The 20982-nt window shown below is 37.0% G+C and overlaps 1 protein-coding gene and 1 pseudogene across 1 annotated transcript; one reads left to right on the plus strand and one right to left on the minus strand.

Annotated features, from left to right (window-relative positions):
• Positions 1-12393: 12393 nt before the first annotated feature.
• On the plus strand, positions 12394-13192 carry LOC104088548 (NAC domain-containing protein 78-like; annotated as a pseudogene).
• Positions 13193-18727: 5535 nt separating this feature from the next.
• Positions 18728-20720, minus strand: LOC138906920 (zinc finger BED domain-containing protein RICESLEEPER 2-like). Its single transcript, XM_070196582.1, has 2 exons — positions 20482-20720; positions 18728-19086 (listed from the first exon to the last, which is right to left on the minus strand). Exons 1-2 carry the CDS (start codon positions 20705-20707, stop codon positions 18728-18730), a joined length of 585 nt encoding a protein of 194 aa, XP_070052683.1. The 5' UTR covers positions 20708-20720.
• Between the last annotated feature and the right edge of the window lie 262 nt (positions 20721-20982).

Raw genomic sequence — 20982 nt, forward strand, 5'->3', positions numbered from 1 at the left:
GCAAGAGGAGAAGAAAAAAACACTATAAGAACTGAGAGAGGGACAGAGATCGAGACGGGGCAGAGAGGAGGAAAGAGTAGCAGGGAGAGATAAAGAGAGAGAGAGAGAGAGAGAGAGAGAGAGAGAGAAGGGCTTAGGGGGTTAGAGTTATTTTAATTAGGAGGGGTTTGGGTATGGGTCATGGGTTGTAATGTGAGGGTATATGGGTAAGTGGGTCAGGTTTTAGGGGTAGTTGTTTTAAATATAATAACATACCCAGTATTATCCCACACTGTGTGCGAGTTGTTTTAAATAAAAAATGAAAGAGAGAAAAAAAATTTACCTGACCCCCCAGCCTAGCACGTTGCGCTAGGCCTGGCATTGGAGGAAGAAATCTTTATATTTTATGCGCCACATGTAGCGTTGGGCGTTGTTTTCCTTTTTTTTGAATGAAATACCGGATCCCTCTGAGCACTTTATATATCCAATTTACATACCCCACACCAATCTACCTATGATTTATATGCCTACAAAGAAAACAAAAAACTCTAGTCTACTCTAACTAAAACAAAATTAAAAAGATAAGCTATGAAAGCAATAAAAATTGGGTTGCCTCCCAACAAGTGCCGATTTAACATTGCGGCATGATGCAGGGCCTCGCTTACTCATTAGCGAGTATTACTTTCGACTTCACACGATCAATGACACCTCCTCAATAGTGCTTAACTCTTTGCCCATTCACTAAAAAATTTCTTTCACCATTTAAAGCGCGCAACTCAATTGCACCATAAGGAGTTACTCCCACCACCTCAAATGGACCTAACAGCCTCGATTTTAACTTCCCAAGAAACAACTTAAGCCTAGAATTGAACAATAGTACCTTTTGGCCCGGTTCAAAGTGACGTGGCTTGATTCTCTTGCCATGCCATATTTTTGTTTTCTACTTGTAAAGCTTAGCATTTTCATATGAGTGCAGCCTGAACTCATCTAACTCATTCAACTACAAGAGCCTTTTCTTGTTCGCCGCTTCAAAGTCCATATTCAACTTTTTAATTGCCCAATACACATTGTGTTCAAGTTCAACCGGAAAATGACATACCTTACCATAAACAAGATTATACGGGGACGCCCCACTTGGTGTTTTGTATGCAGTATTATATGCCCACAAGGCATCATCTAACTTTGTAGCCCAATCCTTCCTATTCACACTCACTATCTTCTCTAATATCTTATTTATTTCACTGTTGGACACCTCAACTTATCCACTTGTTTGTGGGTGATATGTCGTGGCAACTCTGTGGCGGACCCTATATTTGGTTAGATGGTTATTTAACAACCGATTGCAGAAATATGTCCCTTTATCACTAATCAAGGCACGTGGAGTCCAAAACCTCGAGAATATGTTTTTCTTCACAAAAGCAGCTACCAAGGTCCTTGGCATCATTTGTTGGCAATGCAATAGCCTCTACCCATTTTCACACATACACCGCTAGCAAGATATATTTGTTTCCTCTACACAATGGGAACGGTCCCATGAAGTCTATCCCCCACACATCAAAAATCTCTACCTCCAGGATATTATCCAAAGGCATCTCATGCCTCCTTGTAATTGTTCCTATTCTCTGACACTGGTCACACTTCATAACAAAAGGAATGGCATCTTTCAATAAATGTTGGCCAAAAGAACCCAGACTGTAAAACTTTTGTAGCTGTCCTATCACCTCCATGATGACCTCCATACGGCGAGGCATGACAATCATACAACACTAATTCCACCTCTTTTTCAGGAATGCATCTTCTCATAACCTGATGAGCACACTGTCTATACAAGAATGGCTCATCCCAGTAGTAGAAATTCACATCATGTAGAAACCACTTCTCAATATTAGGAGGAAGTACCCCACTCACAATATAATCACATAATCCGCGTACCATGGGGGAGGGTCTTGGGTGAGAGCAAAAACCTGCTCATCAGGAAATGCATCCTTAATTTGTCCACCTTCCTCCACGTGCTCATGATTTTCCAGCCTTAATAGATGGTCGACTACTTGGTTTTCTGTGCCCTTCCGATCTCGTATTTCTACATCAAATTCCTGCAATAACAAAACCCAGCACATCAATCTAGCCTTGGATTCTTTTTTTATAAATAGATACCTGATTGCTACATGGTCGGTATGCAGTATAACTTTTGTTCCCACTAAGTATGCCGGAAATTTTACAAAGGCCCACACAACGGGCAACAACTCATTTTCAGTGATGGTGTAATTCAGCTATGTATCATCAAGAGTCTTACTCGCATAGTATATGGATTAAAACATCTTGTCCTTCCTCTGGCCTAGCACTGCCCTTGCATCGCACATAAGTTCAAATGGTAAGGACCAATCCGGTGCCACAATAATGGGGCCAGCCACGAATTTCTTTTTGAGATCCTCGAATGCCTTCAGGCAGGCTTCATCAAAATTGAAGATTACATCCTTTTTAAGCAACCTGCACAAAGGAGTAGCAATGTTTGAAAAATCTTTAATAAAGCGTCTATAGAACCCCGTGCGTCCCAAGAAACTCCGGACACCATTCACAAAAATGGGTGGAGGTAATTTTTCAACCACCTCCACCTTCGCCTTATCAACTTCAATGCCACTCCTTGATACTCTGTGGTCCAACACGATGCCTTCTTGTACCATAAAATGGTACTTTTCTCAATTTAGCACTAAATTTGTTTCTTCACAACTGGCCAACACCTTGCCTAAATTCTTCAAATAGTCATCATAAGAAGACCCAAAGACTGAAAAATCATCCATAAATACTTCTATGAATTGCTCCACCATATCAGTAAAAATGGCCATCATACACCTCTAAAAAGTGGCCGGTGCATTATAAAGACAAAATGGCATTTGCTTGAAAGCAAAATTACAATAAGGACATGTAAAACTGGTCTTCTCATGATCCTCTAGGCATATGAAAATATAGTTGTACCCCAAATAACCATCAAGGAAGCAATAATATTCATGCCCCGCCAATCTGCCCAATATCTGGTCAATGAATGTAAGTGGAAAGTGGTCCTTGCGGGTTGCTTTGTTGAGCCTTCTATAGTCAATGAAAACTCTCAACCCTGTCACAGTGCGAGTATGAAATAGCTCATTTTTCTCATTATCTACAACATTCATACCCCCTTTTTAGGCACACAATGCACTGGGCTCACCCAGTTGCTGTCAGAAATAAGGAAGATAATACCTGCCTCAAGCCACTTAATTACTTCCTTCTTCACGACCTCTTTCATAATCAGATTTAATCTTCTTTGTTGCTCTAGTGGTAAGCACCCTCCTCTTCCAACCAAGAGGTTGTGAGTTCAAGTCACCCCAAGAGAAAGGTAGGGAGTTCTTGGAGGGAAGGAGCCGAGGGTCTATCGGAAACAGCCTCTCTACCTCAGGGTAGGGGTAAGGTCTGCGTACACACTACCCTCCCCAGACCCCACTAGTGGAATTATACTGGGTTGTTGTTGTTATTTTTGTTGTTGTTGTTGCTCAACACTAGGGATGTGTCCATATTCTAGAAAGATTTTATGCATACAAAATGATGGACTGATTCCTTTGATATCAGCAATTGTCCACCCAATAGCTTTTTTATGCTCACGAAGCACTCTGAGTAGCTTTTCTTCTTGCACATCAGTTAAGCTGGATGAGATAATCCGTGACATGTTAAGCACTTGCTCAATTTTTTCTATCATCTCATCTTCACTTTCTTCTTCATCCCCTATCAAGGCTCGTTCAAGAGGATCTATGGGGATTATATAAGTCACCAATGAAGTCACATCACTTTCCACCATAGAAATCATGGATAGCTCTTTATAGTGGACTGGCAATCTGAGTGCTTTATACAGATTGAATACCTCCACTCAATCACCCACTTTCATTGTCATCTTTCCTTCACATACATCGATAATAGCTCGGCCCGTGGCTAAGAATGGACACCCTAAAATAAATGGGACTTCCTGATTAGGCTCATAGTACAAGATAATGAAATTAATAGGGAATATGAAAGAACCCACTCGAACTAACACATCTTCAATCGAGTACTCCTTCAGGATGAGCAAGGGAGCGATCCACCAACTGTAAAATCATGGTGGTTGGGCGCGGCTCACCAAACCCCAATTGTCTGAACATAGATAGTGACATCAAATTGATGCTCACCCCAGATCACATAAAAATTGCTCGGCTGCTGCTTACCAATTGAGATATGGATAGTGAAACTACCTGGATCCTTCATTTTCTGAGGTAGCTTGCTTTGAATTCTTGAGGTACATTCTTCAGTAAGTGCCACAAACTCAAACTCTACCAACCTCCTCTTATTTTCCACTATGTCCTTGATGTATTTGGCATATTTGGGCACTTTCTTCAAGATGTCTAATCAGCGGAATATTATTTTGCACCTGCTTCAAAATATCAAGAAATATTTTATAAGCAGCATTATCCTTCACTTTCTGCAATATCTGAGGGAATGGGGGTAGTGGCCTCGCAACTAATGGTAGGGGTTGCTTTGCCACAGCCTCTTCAGCTGGCTTGTATGACTCTTGTTCCTTTTCTGATTCTGCTTCTATGGTGGCTGATTTCTCATTAAAGGTCACTTGTTTTCTCTTTTTCGATGGGACTTCTTATAACTCTCTCATATTCCCCAATGAAACATCATTGATAGATGCCTTAGGATTAGCCTCAGTGTCTCTTGGAAAAGCTCCAACTGGTCGAGTATTTTGGGCACTAGCAAGTTAACCCATTTGTCCCTCCAAATTTCTCATCTCTAATTCTTGGGCCTGCTGGTCAGCCATCAATTTCTTTAGCATCTCCTTAATGTGACTCATCATGTTTGTAGGTTATTTAGCCTGTGGTGGTCTATATTATTGTTGAGGAGCGTGTGGTCTGTACTGATTCCGAGCATCTTGGTTTCCACCCAAAGACAATTTTGGGTAGTTCCTCCAGGTAGGATTGTAAGTGCTCCCATACTAGTTTGTCTGGCCCCTTTTTGCATTACGCACGAAACAAACAGACTTTGGATTAGTTGGGCATAAGTCGCTCGTGGGACCCTCTCCATTACTTCACAAAATATCTGCACTTGTTGCACTGGCTGAGCTTGTTACTTGTTAATAACCATGGTCATCTTATTGACTTGGTTGGCCAATGTGGCAACCTGCACTGATAATGCAGAAACAACGTCTAACTCGAGGACCCCTGCAAATTTTTGAACTGTGTTTCTACCAATCTCACCTTGCAAATCAGAATTACTTTTGGAGAATTTGTTCAATAATGCATATATCTCATCGAAGTTTTTCTCCAACGTTTGACCTCACGCTGCACCATCCACCATAATTTTTGTCTCTGGATGGAGCCCTTATATGAAGGTGTGAGCTAAAACTTCATTTGTCTGGTTGTGATGAGGACAGTCTTTGAGCAGCCCCTTGAACCTTTCCCAAGATGAATATATAAGCTCCCCCGATTTTTGTTTAAAGGCGACTATCTCACTTCTGATCTTTGTAGTTTGCTTGAAGGAAAAAACCATGTCAAAAATTTCCTCGACACATCATTCCATGATATAATAGAATTAGTTGGTTTTGCCTTTAACCACCGCTTTGCTTCGCCCAACAGAGAAAACAGGAACAATGTGAGCCTCACATAGTCTGGAGTGACTCCGTTAGTGATATAAGTATCACTAATCTCCAAGAAGTTCAAGATGTATTGTTGTGGATCCTCGTGTGGAAGACCTATAAACTTCCCATTCGCATGTAGTAGCTAGATCATGCTCTATTTCAGCTCAAAGTGCCAAGTGATTCTGTTACGACCCAATTTTCCCTCAGTTGGTTATCATGATGGCACTTAATATTAGGGACTAGGTAAGCCTAACATTTATTGAATAACAACAATAATTAAATAACATCTAACAATTTTTGAAATAGAAATCTCTATAAAATTTACAATTCCCAAAACCGGTAGTACAAGTCATAAGCTCTACAGAGTTCTACTACATTTTTCTAAATACAACTATTTGAAACAAAGTAAACAATGTGAATACAGATCAGAAGGTGACTCTAAAGCTTGCGAATGCAGTGACAGGTTTACCTTGAGTCTCCACAGTACCAATCCGCACAACTAGCTAATGCTCAACGGACTTCGAAATACCTGGATCTGCACAAAAATATGCAGAAGTGTAGTATGAGTACACCACGGCGGTACCCAGCAAGTATCAAGACTAACCTCAGTGGAGTACTGACGAGGTACAGTCAAGACACCTACTTGACTAAATAACCTGAACAAGTATAAGTATAGGAACAACAGAGTATGATATCTACATAAGGACTATGCGAAATGGCAAATAATACGGTAATTTCAGTAAGAAAGGAAAACAACAACTATCAGCGGAATACCATGATAATGACACACTAGATGTACGGAAACACGGTCTAAATTCGGTGATCACAAATAAATGAAAGTCAAATAACAACTCAACAAACGACCGCTTTCACACCGGGTTTTAGCCAATAACCTACACGAGGTACCGAACCTCATACTATTCATAACGCATGAGTCCCAATACCTGAACCCTAACACTTGGCATCATGTGCCCTCATAACACTTCATAAACACACGGATGACTCACGTGCCAAATCGAGCCATTCTCACATAGAAGGCAAGTAAACAAGGGTGTGCATCTATACTCAACAATATCAAGAAAACCTCTTAACCGATAAGAGTGCTCAACTATGTGTATGCTTGTGCAAGTGTCCTAACATGATTCATGCCAGCTAGTAAGTATAGGAAAATAAATGAACAGCACGTAGAATATTTTCTCACAACTTTCCAAAAGATAAAGCTCACATAGGTAAGTGTACCACTACACAAACATCAACAACAAGAATTCCCCCAGGCCATCACAAGTCATCACAAATCAATCCCTGATATAGCACACCTTGTCTCACCACGTGTGCAATAATATAGTAAGTACCCGCCTTATCTCGCCACACGTGCATAACAATGTTCTCACCTTGTCTCGCCACATGCGCAACCCATATATATATATCCCGCCTTATCACGCCGCATGTGGAAATATCAATAGTAATAATAGCACGGTAGAAACCTCGTGCAACCCCCATAACAACAACCGCATGACAGAAACCTCGTGCATCACAATAACAACAACCGCACGGCAGAAACCTCATGCATCACCACAACAAGTACAACAACAACAATGACAATAATACAAGGGTACGGCAAATAAGTCAACTCAGAAATTCCAAAACTCAAAGAAACAGAGGAACTAATTCACAAGGAGTAGCTACAATAGAGAATGCTAGTCATAATAAGAACATCTCAACAAGAAAGGAAATACTATGTTACAACGGTCCACAATATACAGTTCAACAACGAAGGAGCTAACACAAGTCGAATAATTCCAAATAATGACAAGTCAACTAAATTATAGGATATCTAACTTCTTTTAAGATTGGGCAATTAGGAAAGAGATACAACAAATTCAATAAGGATAAGCAGCAAAAAGATAATCATAGCCTCAATTAAGGGTGAACAATTACAAAAGAGATAATTATAACTTCAAACAAAGATAAGCAGTTAGGAAAGGATAATATGGCAATAGAAGAGATAACAATTTCAGTTAAGGCACAAATGAATCAAATAAGCAACAAGAGTGGATCATGAACCAATTAATTATAACTAAAGCAGGTAGAGGTGAAACTAGTAATTAAGAGATGTATTCATAACATAAAAACTGCATAATCAGTGAATACAAGGACCTAAGAACGCTAAAAGGCTAAATTTCCATAAATAAGTCCGAGCACGTGCTCGTCACCTCACGTACACGGACTACAATTAGTATAGAAATCCCAAATCCTAAGGGGTAGTTCCCCCACACAAGGTTAGGCAAGATACTTACCTCAAAGAAGACAAACTGATACTCAAAAATAAACTTTTCGGGTGAAATAACCTCCGGACGGCTCAAATCTAGACAAAATAACTTCAAAGCATAAATATAACTCATAAGAAACTATTACGGATCATAAAGCCTCAATCTTTATCAAATACTAAAAATCAACCCAAAAGTCGACCCCCGGGCCCGCACCTCGAAACCTGATAAATCTCACAAAACCCGAACACGCATTCCGATACGAGTTCAACCATACTAAAATTATCAAATTCCGATACCAATTCGTCCCTCAAATCATGATTTTTTATTTTAAAAATTTTCTTCAAAACCCTCTATTTTCCTCAACTCAAAACACAAAATAAATGATAAAAATAAAGATAAAATCATGGAATATACAATCGATTTGCTTGAAAAACCCACAAAGAATCGCTCAAAATCGAGCTCTAAAAGTCAAGATATGATAAAAATGGCCTAACCCTCGATTTGGAAGATATATTCTATTGCTCAGGTATTAAAGCATCGCGAACGCGGAAGACTAATCGCGTTGGTGAAGAAGGAAAATTGAAGGCTACCCAAATATGCTTCGTGAACGCGAAAGATGGCTCGCGAACGAGGAGAGGAAAATTTGATGGTCCAATGACTAGGCTACACGGACGCGTGAAGGGGTGCGCGAACGCGAAGGATGGGGTGGCATGCCTTCGCGAACGCGGGAAGAGAGATGCGAACGCGAAGAAGAAAAAGGCAGACCTTCGCGAATACGAGAGCATGAATGCTAACGCGAAGAGAAAATATGAGGCGGGTCAGCAGAACACTACGCGAAGAAGAACATCAGATGACAGAAAACAATAATTCAAAATAGGAGGAAATGGCCTGTGGCCCATCCGAAACACACCCGAAGCCCCCGGGACCCAGTCTAAATACACAAACAAGTTCTATAACCTAACACGGAATTGCTCAGGGTCTCAAATCACTACAAACAATGCCGAAACAACGAATCACGCCATGAATCGAACTTATGAACTTCCAAATCTTTCAACTTCAAAAACTCGTGCCGAAACCTATCAAACCAGCCTAGAATGACGCAAATTTTGCAGGTAGGTCCCAAATGACATAACGGAGCTGTTCCAACTCTCGGAATCGCATTCCGACCCCGATATCATTAAAGTCAACTATTGGTCAAACCTCTCCACTTTCTGAACTTTAACTTTTCTAACTTTCGCTGAGCCGTTTACACAAAACCCATTCCAGAGTCGTCTACACAAAAGTCAAATTCTAGTCAACTCTTACCGCTTAATCTTCCAAAACTTGCATCCTTCTTCCGATTTGACTCTGAATCATCCGGTAACTGAATTCAACCACCACACAAGTCAATACACATAATACGAAGCTGCTCAGGACCTTATGCTATCAAACGGGACTTAAATTCTCAAAACAACGGGTCGGGTCGTTACAGATTCTAGGCTTCACAATGTTGGAGGTGACATTAGAAATGCTGGGTATCGCCACCTCTTGAACAGCCATATGTTGCTCCTCTGCCATGTTCACAAGTAGTTGAACAAGTGCCTGAATATTTTCTGCGTCCCTTGCTTCCCTCAACCTCCTGTGAAATATTCTCTCAGGTTCGGGGTCAAAGCCTTGAAGTCTATCCTGGCTTCTGACCCTTCGCATTCAATCAAACTTCTTGAGACCAGAACAACCAATAAGAAACGTTAGAATTGACGAAATAAACAACTAAAGTAAAAACTAGAAAGTAGTCACTATTCAAGTCCCCGACAATGGCGCCAATAACTTGTTGCTCCCAAACGCACACGCAAGTATACGTGGTTGTACAAGTAATAAAGTAATAAATCGAGTGTCGAACCCAAAGAGACTTGTGTTAACTGCCCACTAGTTTCATCAAGATTATTATTCAGTTGAGTCAATCAGAGTTCAAAAGTATAATTATACTAAGCAATAATTCTAACAAGTAACTAATTAATCAAGCAGCAAAATAGTTGTTGTGTATTCAGTAGAGACGAATATTCAAGGGTTGTGATTTCGTAGTATTCTCCCGAATTACTACTCTCCTATTCAAAATAGATTAACGCATATATTCCTATGGAATCAATCTATTAAGAATGCATTAAGATTACGATATTAAATTAAGCATGATGACTAGGTATATTCCTATCCTAACCATTACGCTTAGTCTTGCATTTATACGCGTTTGGGGGGAGGGTGGGGGTGTTGGGCCGAAATAACCTTGTCCCAGGCGAACTAGGAAACTTTTCCTGTCACCAGCGCCCAGGGTAGCATGGGGCACTCGACTTTTTAACATTCTTACTTCAGCGCCACAATAGCGCCCCACGCTGCCTGTGGCACTGCTTTGTAACTTTTTCCCTTTTCTTCCCCCTTTTCGCTTCAATTCATGCACCTTCGTCCCAAATTGCCTCCGAGTAATTCCTACACATAAAAATATCATAAATTAGCACAAATTATTACATTACACTTCCGAAATCTACGAGACATGAGTAAAATGCGAAGTAATATGCATATCAATATACATACTTTAAGTCGAAATATATATATATATATATATATATAAGAGAGAGAGAGAGAGAGAGAGAGAGAGAGAGAGACGAACCACAGTATCAACGAAGGCAATGTCGGCGGATGTTCAAGCATTAAACCACCAACAACTTTATTTAAGTGTTATTCCCTCCTCAAAGTATTTTCAGTTGCTATATATATATATATATATATATATATATGTGTATATATATATATTCTTATAATCGTTTTACTTGCTAAAAATAAGAAATAATATACATGTGCTTAGGGGCATAAATTTTATGAAAAAACAAATTTCATAAAAAGAACCGAAAAATGTGTGATTGATTTTTATATAAAGCGTTCTCAGTGCCCAGAGAGGTTTAAAATTAGTTCGAGTAATAAATTCAGCCCATAAAATGTAAGGGCAAAAAAAAAAATTATAAATCCAAGCAACTAATTTAGGGTTTATATCAAACATCAAGGAGGAAAGTCATGAGCACTTGCTAAGAAAAGTGGCTAGCAGAACAAATATCATGTCAACAAACCTACCTCGACTTGGATTTTGTTTGGAGATGGTAAAATGTAATAGTTGCTGGGAAATTTTGAATCTTTTTCAAGTAGAAATCCCTTCATTTTCGATATTAACCATTCCGATCTGAGGAGTGTTTAGCCCGTTTCTGATTTGGTATACATACACCATTTCTTGTTGCGAGTTGCTTCTGATCTTCCATCATCAAGTGCTCTTGACAATTGAGTCAACATGAGAATTAGGAACTTTTTTAGGAAGAGATAGATATAAGAAGGTATAGCAAATATATGTACGGTTCTTTTGTTTAAGTTTTGGTGTATCCGTAATTTTCAATAATTTTTAATATATTTAGATGAAAAAATATAAAATTAACTTTATGTAAAGGAGATTTTCTAGAAAAGAGCCGATAAAAAGGGGATGATTGAATGTTTCTTTTCCGAAAAATCTGTGTATTATAACATCTATTTTAATTTTAATAAGGTTTTCAAGTGGCTTGTTAATAGATTGACATTTGGCTTGTTAGTAACTTGCCACTTGGCTAAATGACAAGCCAAACTTTATATATATATATATATATATATATATATATATATATATATATATATATATATATATATATGTATATATAGAAAGAGATTGTTAACTAGAAATTTCTTATCGGATGAATGGAGTTAGAAAAAGTAAATAAGGTGTAAATAAATAAAATAAAGTAAACGGAAACTAGTATCCAACCGAAAAAAGAGAGAGGGTAACTAGTAGCTTAGGAAATAGGAATGGCAATATAAGGAAAGAAAGTAACTTTTAGTCCCAAGCGCAACCCTCCCAAGAACTGTTAATTAGAAATTTTCTATTAGACAAAATTACAGTTAATTACCTAAAGTAAAAAATTTAAAAAACTTTGAAAACGGAAAAGAGGAAAGTAAGTACATTATTCTTTAATTTCTTAATCTTTCTTTATTTTGTTAAGAAACCTATTTACTAGAAATTTCCTATATACTGGATGAATGAAAGTATGTTAAAATAAATAAAATAAAATCGAGAAAAATGTAAGAAAATTATATTTTCAGATTCTTCTATTAAATTGTGGAGTATTAAGTTAGTTAAAAAAACTTACGTATTGTGAAAATCAGTAAAGAAAGTAACTTATGTCCCAAGCGTTAACCTTCCGCAGAAATCAACACCTTTTCCTCTCCTAAAAATTTGTTTCCTAAATTTTCTCTCTTGGAATTAACTTGATCAAATATCTATAAATAGTCAATTACAGCATTCACGTCAATAAGCTTCCTCCATTCGTTTAGGGTTTCGTTTCATAGTTCGTCTTCTAACTTGAGAGAACAGTAGTGGTTCTTGTCTTTGCATATTGCGGCAATTGGTATTGTCTCATTCTTTTGTTTCTATATAAGCAAGAAAAAGAGACGACCATATATTCCATGTCGACGTTACCTGTACGTCGTGGGTGTATCATGGGTGTTCGGTTTCACCCAACTGAAGCAGAGTTGATCAACTTTCTGAAAAGGTTCCGAAAGGGCGAGCCTTTGCCGAGTGAATGCCCTAATTTCCAACTTGCCGATATCTATAGAGACCAACCACCATGGGAGATATTTGGAGCTTCTGATCATCCCGAAGAGAAGTTTCGCTATTTTTTTACTCGGTTGAAGAAGCAGAAGAGCAAACATACAAGGGTACGTCGAACTTGCGCCAACGGAACATGGAAAGGCCAAACAGGTATTGATCCTATCAAGAATGGTAAGGGAACTGTGGTTGGGTTTAGAAGATGTTTCAAGTTTCAAACTAGTCGTAGTAAAGAAGGAGAGCACAATTAAATTTGGCTGATGAAAGAATATTCAGTCGGGGATGATTTCTTTAGAAAAAAAAATATTCCTAAGGAGGATATTGCTGTGTGCCGAATCAAGAAGAATATAAGTGATGAGAAAAATCATGGGGTAACTATGGAGGAACAAGATGTTGCCAAAATAATCGAAGCTATGTTGCATGAACCTGATGAAGATTACTACACAACAGTACAACCAGCACCAATTTGTCAAGCCGAACATCAAGTCATGGACGAGACTCAGAAGATGAACGAACATAATAATAGCACCTATATTAATGACTGCTCCAACTACCAAGAAGAGATCAATTGGGCTGATGATGTGCTCCTAGATATTGACGATTTTGGTGATATAATCTGCTGTTGATCTTCACAATGTTGAATAATGAATGGTGGAACCGGAACGCAGGGAAGGAGAGAGCAGCAATCAGTTTACAACTTTATTGAATGAAGTTTACTCAATGGAACTTATAGAAAAGTAGAGCTTCCAGCTAGGTAATAGTGTCTCATCCGAACAAACTTCTTAAGAGAAGCTTGCCAGAAGATTTTACTTGTATTCATGTATATGGAGTATCACTTAATAATTTTGCCATGATTTTACCTATATTATTCCTCTAGTGTATCTTGTTCGTTTTGCTGAAAACAATTCTCTTTTGTTGTTTCGATTGCAAGACCCATTAGGAAAGATAGGAAACGTATCTGCGCTTTGAGTGAGAAAAGATATATCTTACTTTCACACATATACACAACACCATATTACTACAATTTTCTTAATTTGTTTTTTGAACACTTAACAATTTGACCCCTTATAATAAGTACTATACAGTTCTTTCTACATTGTTGCTCGTGATATCGCAATGAATCTCTCTTAATTAACTTACATGTTGTAAAGGATTTCATCCATCAAGTTATGCCCTCTGATTTAGTTTACATGTATAATCTAGTATCCCACATATTTGGATTTGATGTCACGTTCTTACTGGTTTCTCTAATTCTGTATACATTAATACATATATATACGCGTAATCAATGTTGGTGCAGGCTTTAATTTTGTAAATCCCTAAAGTTTTTTATTTTCTTCCGCATATTCAAAGGGGCGGCAAAACTGGTCCATATCAGGGGTTGTTGACATTTCATATCTTACGTCGCCTTCAAAGATAGGTCTAGTAGTAGAAGAAGTGCAGAAGCGTCCATGACTGTGTTCGCACAGTTTAAATTTCTAAATGGAAAACCTACTCTATACAATCTGTTAGGAACAAATGTTTCTCTCATTAAGTATATGCTTCATGTCGTTGCCAAATATCTGGCCATAAATAATTATTTTGAAGCACACCAATTTGGATTTCAACTTTGGTCACTTACCCTAGATTATAAGTGGATGTCAATTTTGTTGTTATCTTAAAAAATATAGGTCAGACGATATTAACAGTACTTGATTTCCTTGGTTTGAATTTGATGAATTTTTTCTAATGCCAAGAATTTTGGGATTAAACTAATTTTGGGCGATAAAAAATAATTATTTTGAGGCACGCCAACTTTGAGTTCAACTTTGGTCACTTACCCTAGATTATAAGTCGATGTCAATCTTGTTGTTATCTTAAAAAAAATATAGGTCTGAAGATATTAACTGTACTTGATTTCCTTGGTTTGAATTTGATAAATTTTCTCTGCTGCGAAGATTGTTGGGATTAAACAAATTTTGTGCGATAAAAATTTTTTTAGGTGCATAGATTGAAAAAGTAGAGGAAATATCAGTAGTTAATGGGAAATATTCAGTATTAACTTAGTTCTAACCATTGTTAAAATTTGGTTTTAGTAAATATAATATATATTAAAATGTGACACGTGTCACTCAACTAAGTAAGAACTTGAGGAAATGGAGAGGAGCCAAATACTAATGAGTGGAGCATTTATTTTTGGAAGTAAAGAGAAAACAAAACTAAAAGCCCATAATTGAGAATAGCAAATTGTGAATGTATTTATTTTGTGATTATGTGTGTCATTCAGGAATAATCCATTATTGAAAACTCAAATTTTCAAATTTTCAATCAAAAATTTCGAAGAGCTGTATTTAGTAAAGTTGTCTATAATAAACTAGTTTTGACCAGTGTTTTAAAAGGTGTGGGCGTAAGGCGAGGCATTTTATATATACCTCAGCGAGGCGTAAGCCCCATGAGTATTTAGTTTTTTTTAATATTTCATAAAATAATATAATTACAATAAATATTTATAAATAAGTAAAATTGTATAAAAATTGAAGAAAACTATAAATATGTGAAAAATATATATAGATGTGCTCCATCCCCACAAAAACTAGTCAAAACAATCAATTATACGTTACTTACAAGCACAATTAACTTGAGTTGAAAAGAATAAAGTTTTTTACATAGAGGAACAAAAAGAATGACTAACCTGCAATTTGAACTTTGAACTTACTGATATTACGGAAAATGGAGTTCTCTTTGTATTTGCAAAAAAAGAAATTTGACTTTCGTTGCTTTTCGGAGATAGTAGCAGACAAGCGGACAAGATAAAAAATTAGAAAAGATCATAAATGTCACGACCCAAAATTCTAACCTGTCGTGATGGCGCCTATCTCAATACTAGGCAAGCCGACAACATCAATAACCCACAATTTCTTTTAAATACGGAAAATATAATAATTAAGTTTAAGAGAAAACCCCACAAATACTGGATATAAATACACTCCCAAAATCCGGTGTCACTGAGTACATGAGCATCTATACATTACAAGTCTGCACAACACGGTCTATAATAGTCTGAGACCTAATACAGTAATCAAGGAGATAGGGAAGGAGAGACAAGGTCTGCGAAATACGACATCTACCTCTAAATCTCCGAAAAATCAACTATGCGAAAGAATCAACACCCACTGTGTCAGGGATCACCTGGATCTGCACACGAAGTGCAGGGTGTATCGCGCCCCCTTTTTCTTGCGAAATCGGGCTTCGACGTATGACAACTCTTTTAAATGGTTATTAAAAGAGAAGAGTCTCCACCTATAGATTTTAAGGTGCGTTAGGGAATCTATTTGCAAATAACTCTATTTGATAAGTCAACGCCACCAAAGATCGGGTAAGGGCTCAAATTACCTCAAAGAGAAGGTGTTAGGCACTCTTCGAGGTCCACAACTGTGGGTCCCGGCCGAACTTAAGACTATGTGGATTATGTAATTGGGCTAGGTGATCAGATGAACAAAGAAATATAAAAGTTGAAGAGTTTCTTTATAACACAATGAGAATTGGGTACAGATCTTTAAGGACTACAAGGATGCGACTACAATGGTATATGACTGAGCAAGTATATAAAGGAGAGTTTTTAGCCTAAAGGATCACCCCGTGCAACATAGATAATAATTCGCAACTCCCTTTATTATAGGAATTACTCATATTATTCAGCGGGCAGAGACTATCATCTCCTGCTGCCCGATTACTATGTTGAAGTTGTTTACCTAAGAGCGTTTTAATTCAATTCTGAGTCGTACCCTATGCGTGCGCTACCCGTCCCATGCCTATGGCCCAGAAAGATTTGGACCTACTATTTGGGTGATTCTAGACTTTACTTAGGTTGCTCGAAAATGATAAAACTAAGCGACATTCAAAAAAATAAAGAGGACTGCACATAATAGCAAAGAGTAGCTCATGTTAGCCTCCGCACGTAAATAAAGAAGCACGTAGACTGATTTTCAAATTAGGCAGTAGAACGTTTCGAACTTGAGACATAGAATCCTTTGGTCCTATGGGCATGATCTTTATATGATTTCAATATCAAACAGGCGACGTTGCATTTTAGGCCAACGTACCGATTAAATCATTATAAGTCCTATAGACATGGTTTCTAAGAGATTCTTATTTTAGCAATATACAGACAACGGATTTGCAGATTATAAAAACCTATAGGCATGATTTCTATATTGTTCGCAAAAGGTAGTGAAACGACTCCAGAACCATGAACTACCAACGTTGATTTTATAGACAAATTCGTTAGGCAGGTGACACTGTTCTAGAGGCATGATATCTAATAGTTGGCGATTGACATTGATTTTATATAGTTTTATCCCTATAGGCATGTTATCTAGATGAGCAATACAAACGATATGGGCAGCTGATTGATTGTTAAACCTATAGGCATGAGCAGTACAATGATAATTGAGGTAGATTAATCATTCGAAGTCCTATAGGCATGGAACCTAGGTAAGTAGAATATTGCATTGCTACACCTATAGTCATTTCATCTAAGAAAATACAGTAGTGAAGATTGGAACATCGGATACTTGAAATAGCATGCATTGGCAAGTTAACTGATGTGTGTGTGTGTATGACTCCTATAGGAAGGATTTCTACTCATGAAGTTAAAACATGTGAACTAAATAACGAATAAATCACATAGATCCTATATGTATGATTTCTACCCATTTATGTAAGAATTAGTGTACCCTACCCCTCTTTTACTAATTTTCTCATCTATTTTTGTTCAGAAATTATTACAGACCCAAAAATAATGAATACAGGTGCGAATGTTATATATTAAAAGGCTACATGCCCAATACGCAGAGTAGGGGTGGGCGTTCGGTCGGTTCAGTTCGGTTTGAAGAAATTCGGTTCGGTTATTTGATTTTCGGTTTTGTAAGAGTAGTAACCGAAACCGAACTGAAATAAGTTCGGTTTAGTTTGGTTTTCTAATTTTGGTTCGATTTATTTCGGTTCGGTTTTCGGTTTGAACATATCATATTGGGCTTCCTCTACGTAATAATTGGACTGACTAATTTGTTGGTTTTTTCCAAAATTTCGGACTTCTTGTGTTGCTTGAATGTGATAAATCATAAATCTGTTCTTTTATTTAGATAAATCTAATTTGTGTTGCTGAGGAGTATTCTTGATTAAAAAGTCTGATTTGTAGAGAAAATATACTATAATCTTAGTAACACAAATATAGCGATAAGGACTATTATCTCCCAAAAACCTTTTGGTCTACCAAGAATGAGATAAAAGCATGTACACTTTTTAAAATATACCAAGATGCCATTTCTTCTTGAGCGAACAATAGACCACCAACACGAGCTCGAAAAGCAGCAGCCATCTGGTTTATTTATAAAATCACATGCCAATGTGATAATTTGCACATAATCAAGAAATAGAATACCCATATAAAATTCAATATGCATCAACATATGTCCAATATTCAACCATGAGAGAACAAAAAATCCAGAATCTATGCTGCTTTGCTGCCAAAAACCTAGAAATATGCCAATGTGATAATTTGCACATGAACTTCATTCATTATATCTAAAAGTTAGCTTGGGCAGCTAGTAGGAAATCACTGTTTAGTACAAGCAATATTATATAACCAAAAGAGTAATCCAGAAGTTAGAAAGTTTTCATGCTGCTGAAGTCTCAAAACCAACAAAATAACTACATTAAGTACTACTGCAGCATCAACTTGTCTACCAAAAGAGCTCACTAACAAGTTATTACTGCAGCATCACTTGTCTATTTACTTGTTGATCTAAGCATTTACGAAGAAGATACATAATCCGTAAGTTCCATTTAGGCGCCATGATCAAACCTTTGGAAAAAAAAGACATAATTATAAGTCAAAAACACAATTGATTTATAATAAAGTATATCAATGTTATATCATCAAATATACAGAAGGTTATCAACTCACCACACATGCCATAGGTAGCAACTATATGTCAATAATAGTTGAATCTTTTGCACAATTAGCCAAATCTAAGGAAAATATTGAAGAAAACTTTGTCATGCATCAGTGTTAAGTAAACTATTTGTAATATAATAAATGCAAAACACAAAATAATTACTAAGTTCCAGTTGTTCTAGATACTCCAAGTCTTCCTCAACTTTAATAGGAATAGGTTCACTTCTAAGCCAATCTTGAAGACAAATAAGAGATTACACCAGTTTAGGCGTCAACGAACTCCTAAACGAGTCAAGAATGCGACCTCCAGTACTGAATGCACATTCTGATTCAACACTTGAAATAGAAATGGCTAACACATCACGAGCCATCTCCGCAAGAATGGAAAATCTAGGCTCATTGATTTTCCACCACTTTAAGATTTTAAACTCATCCGTTTCAGGCTCAATATCTTCAGCAAAATATCTATCTAACTCTGATTTAGCACCTAAACCTCCTGTCACTTCCTTATGTTTCTCAAATTCCAATTTCGTTCTCATTGTTCCTCTTTTCAAAAAGCTACCATAACCACTCATGGTAGCTGTTGTGTTTCCAGATGAAGCAGATGTAGATCCTTTTGAATTTTTCCTTACATAATAATCAAACAAAGAATCCATATAATTTTTCACTTCTAAAATCATTTTCTTCCCTTCTTTTTCTCCAAACATCCTCACAATTGCAAAAGGAACATAGTCAAGCTTGTTACGGGGATCCAAAATTGATGCAATAAAGATCATATTGTTCATTTTTTCAGGTTCACCCCAATACTTGACAAATTTTTCTTTCATTTTTTTTGCCATTTCTCTCAAACTAGCATCTTCATGTTCCATCCACTCTTTCAAAATAAGATCAAGCTCACAAATTTCAACAAAATGTACATTGGAAGTGACATAAATAGAACCAGAGATCCTCAAAGTAAGCAAAAAAAAAACTTCAAGAAATTTTACCATTATTCTTACATTATCCCAGTCATCACTTGTGAGAACACCTGCACTAGTTCCATCTTCACATACATAGGTACGAAGATGATGCAACAATCCAGTATCAAAGAAACTATATTTGTCAAAGGCAAGCTCAAATTGTTGTGCTGTGTCTAACATCATGTATGTAGAGTTCCATCGAGTAGAAACATCTAAGCATAATGTTCTCTTGGAAGTTAACTTTTGAGATTCACAACATTCTTTAAACTTTCTAATCCTAGCGGGAGATAGTCTAATGTATCTCACAGCTTGTCTAACTCTCTCGATAGAAACACCAATTTCTTTCAACCCACCTTGTACAATGAGATTAAGTATGTGAGCCATACATCTAACATGCAGGTGTTTACCATTCATTATATTAGTTCCCCAAGTAGTCAATTGTTTAGACACTTCTCTTACTGTCACATCATTGGAACTAGCATTATCTACCGTTATAGTAAATATATTTTCCAAACCCCAATCAAGCAAGCAATTAGTAATAACCGCCGCCATATCATCATCCTTATGACTAGAGATAGGACAAAAGATTATTATCCTTTTATGAAATTTCCAATCGCTCTCAATAAAGTGAGCAGTAAGACACATATAGTTTATTCTTTGTATAGAAGTCCAAGTATTTGTTGTAAGACAGATTTTTGGACGTGCTTCATTGAAGGACTTCTTCAAACTTTGTCTTTGTTCACAATAAAGTTCATAACAATCTCTTGTCAATGTTCTACAAGAAGGAATTTGAAATTGAGGTATTGTGACTCCTATAAACTTCTTAAATCCTTCCTTTCCAACAAAACTAAATGACAGTTCAAACAAAATTATCATTTGAGCTAAAGCTCTCCTACTAAGTGCTTGATCAAATTTCCAAGTGGTAAGCACCCCTTCATTTGTCCCATTTGAAGCTAGTAGAAAACTTAGTTGTGTTTGATTATTTTCTATTTTACGGGGCATTTTGGGATACTTAGTGAGATGATTGTTCATTGATGTAGTACCATTACCTTTCGTAGCAGCTGCATAAGTTTTTTCACAATACTTACATTTTTCTCTTTTAGCTCCACTAGGATCATCATACTTCTCAAAATGGTTCCAAGCATCAGATCTAGGTTGCATGACTTTCCTTTTCTTTGGAGCTTCATCAAGACTGAGACATTCAGTGTTAGGTATGCTATCATTTGAACCCCCACCTTCGCAGACTTCGCTTACCCTACTTCCATTTTCTTCCATCTACGAAAACGAATACAAGCAGAACAATAACATACTGAGCTATAATAATACCAAAAAGGAAGTTAGAGGAGGAGACAGAAACAAGAACAAAATTAAATGAGGAAACAAAAACAATAATCGAGCAAGGAGACAGAAAATGGACATCAAATTCAAGAGTCAAGACTTCTTTTAACAATATACATGCACCTCTAAGTCTTTAACTACTATTTTTTAGCAAAAACAAAAAAGAAAAAATTTACTAAAACGAGAGAAAGAAGAGAAAATCGGCGAGGACA

This window comes from Nicotiana tomentosiformis, chromosome 3 (genome assembly GCF_000390325.3).
Source record: "Nicotiana tomentosiformis chromosome 3, ASM39032v3, whole genome shotgun sequence".
NCBI classification, from domain to species: domain Eukaryota; kingdom Viridiplantae; phylum Streptophyta; class Magnoliopsida; order Solanales; family Solanaceae; genus Nicotiana; species Nicotiana tomentosiformis.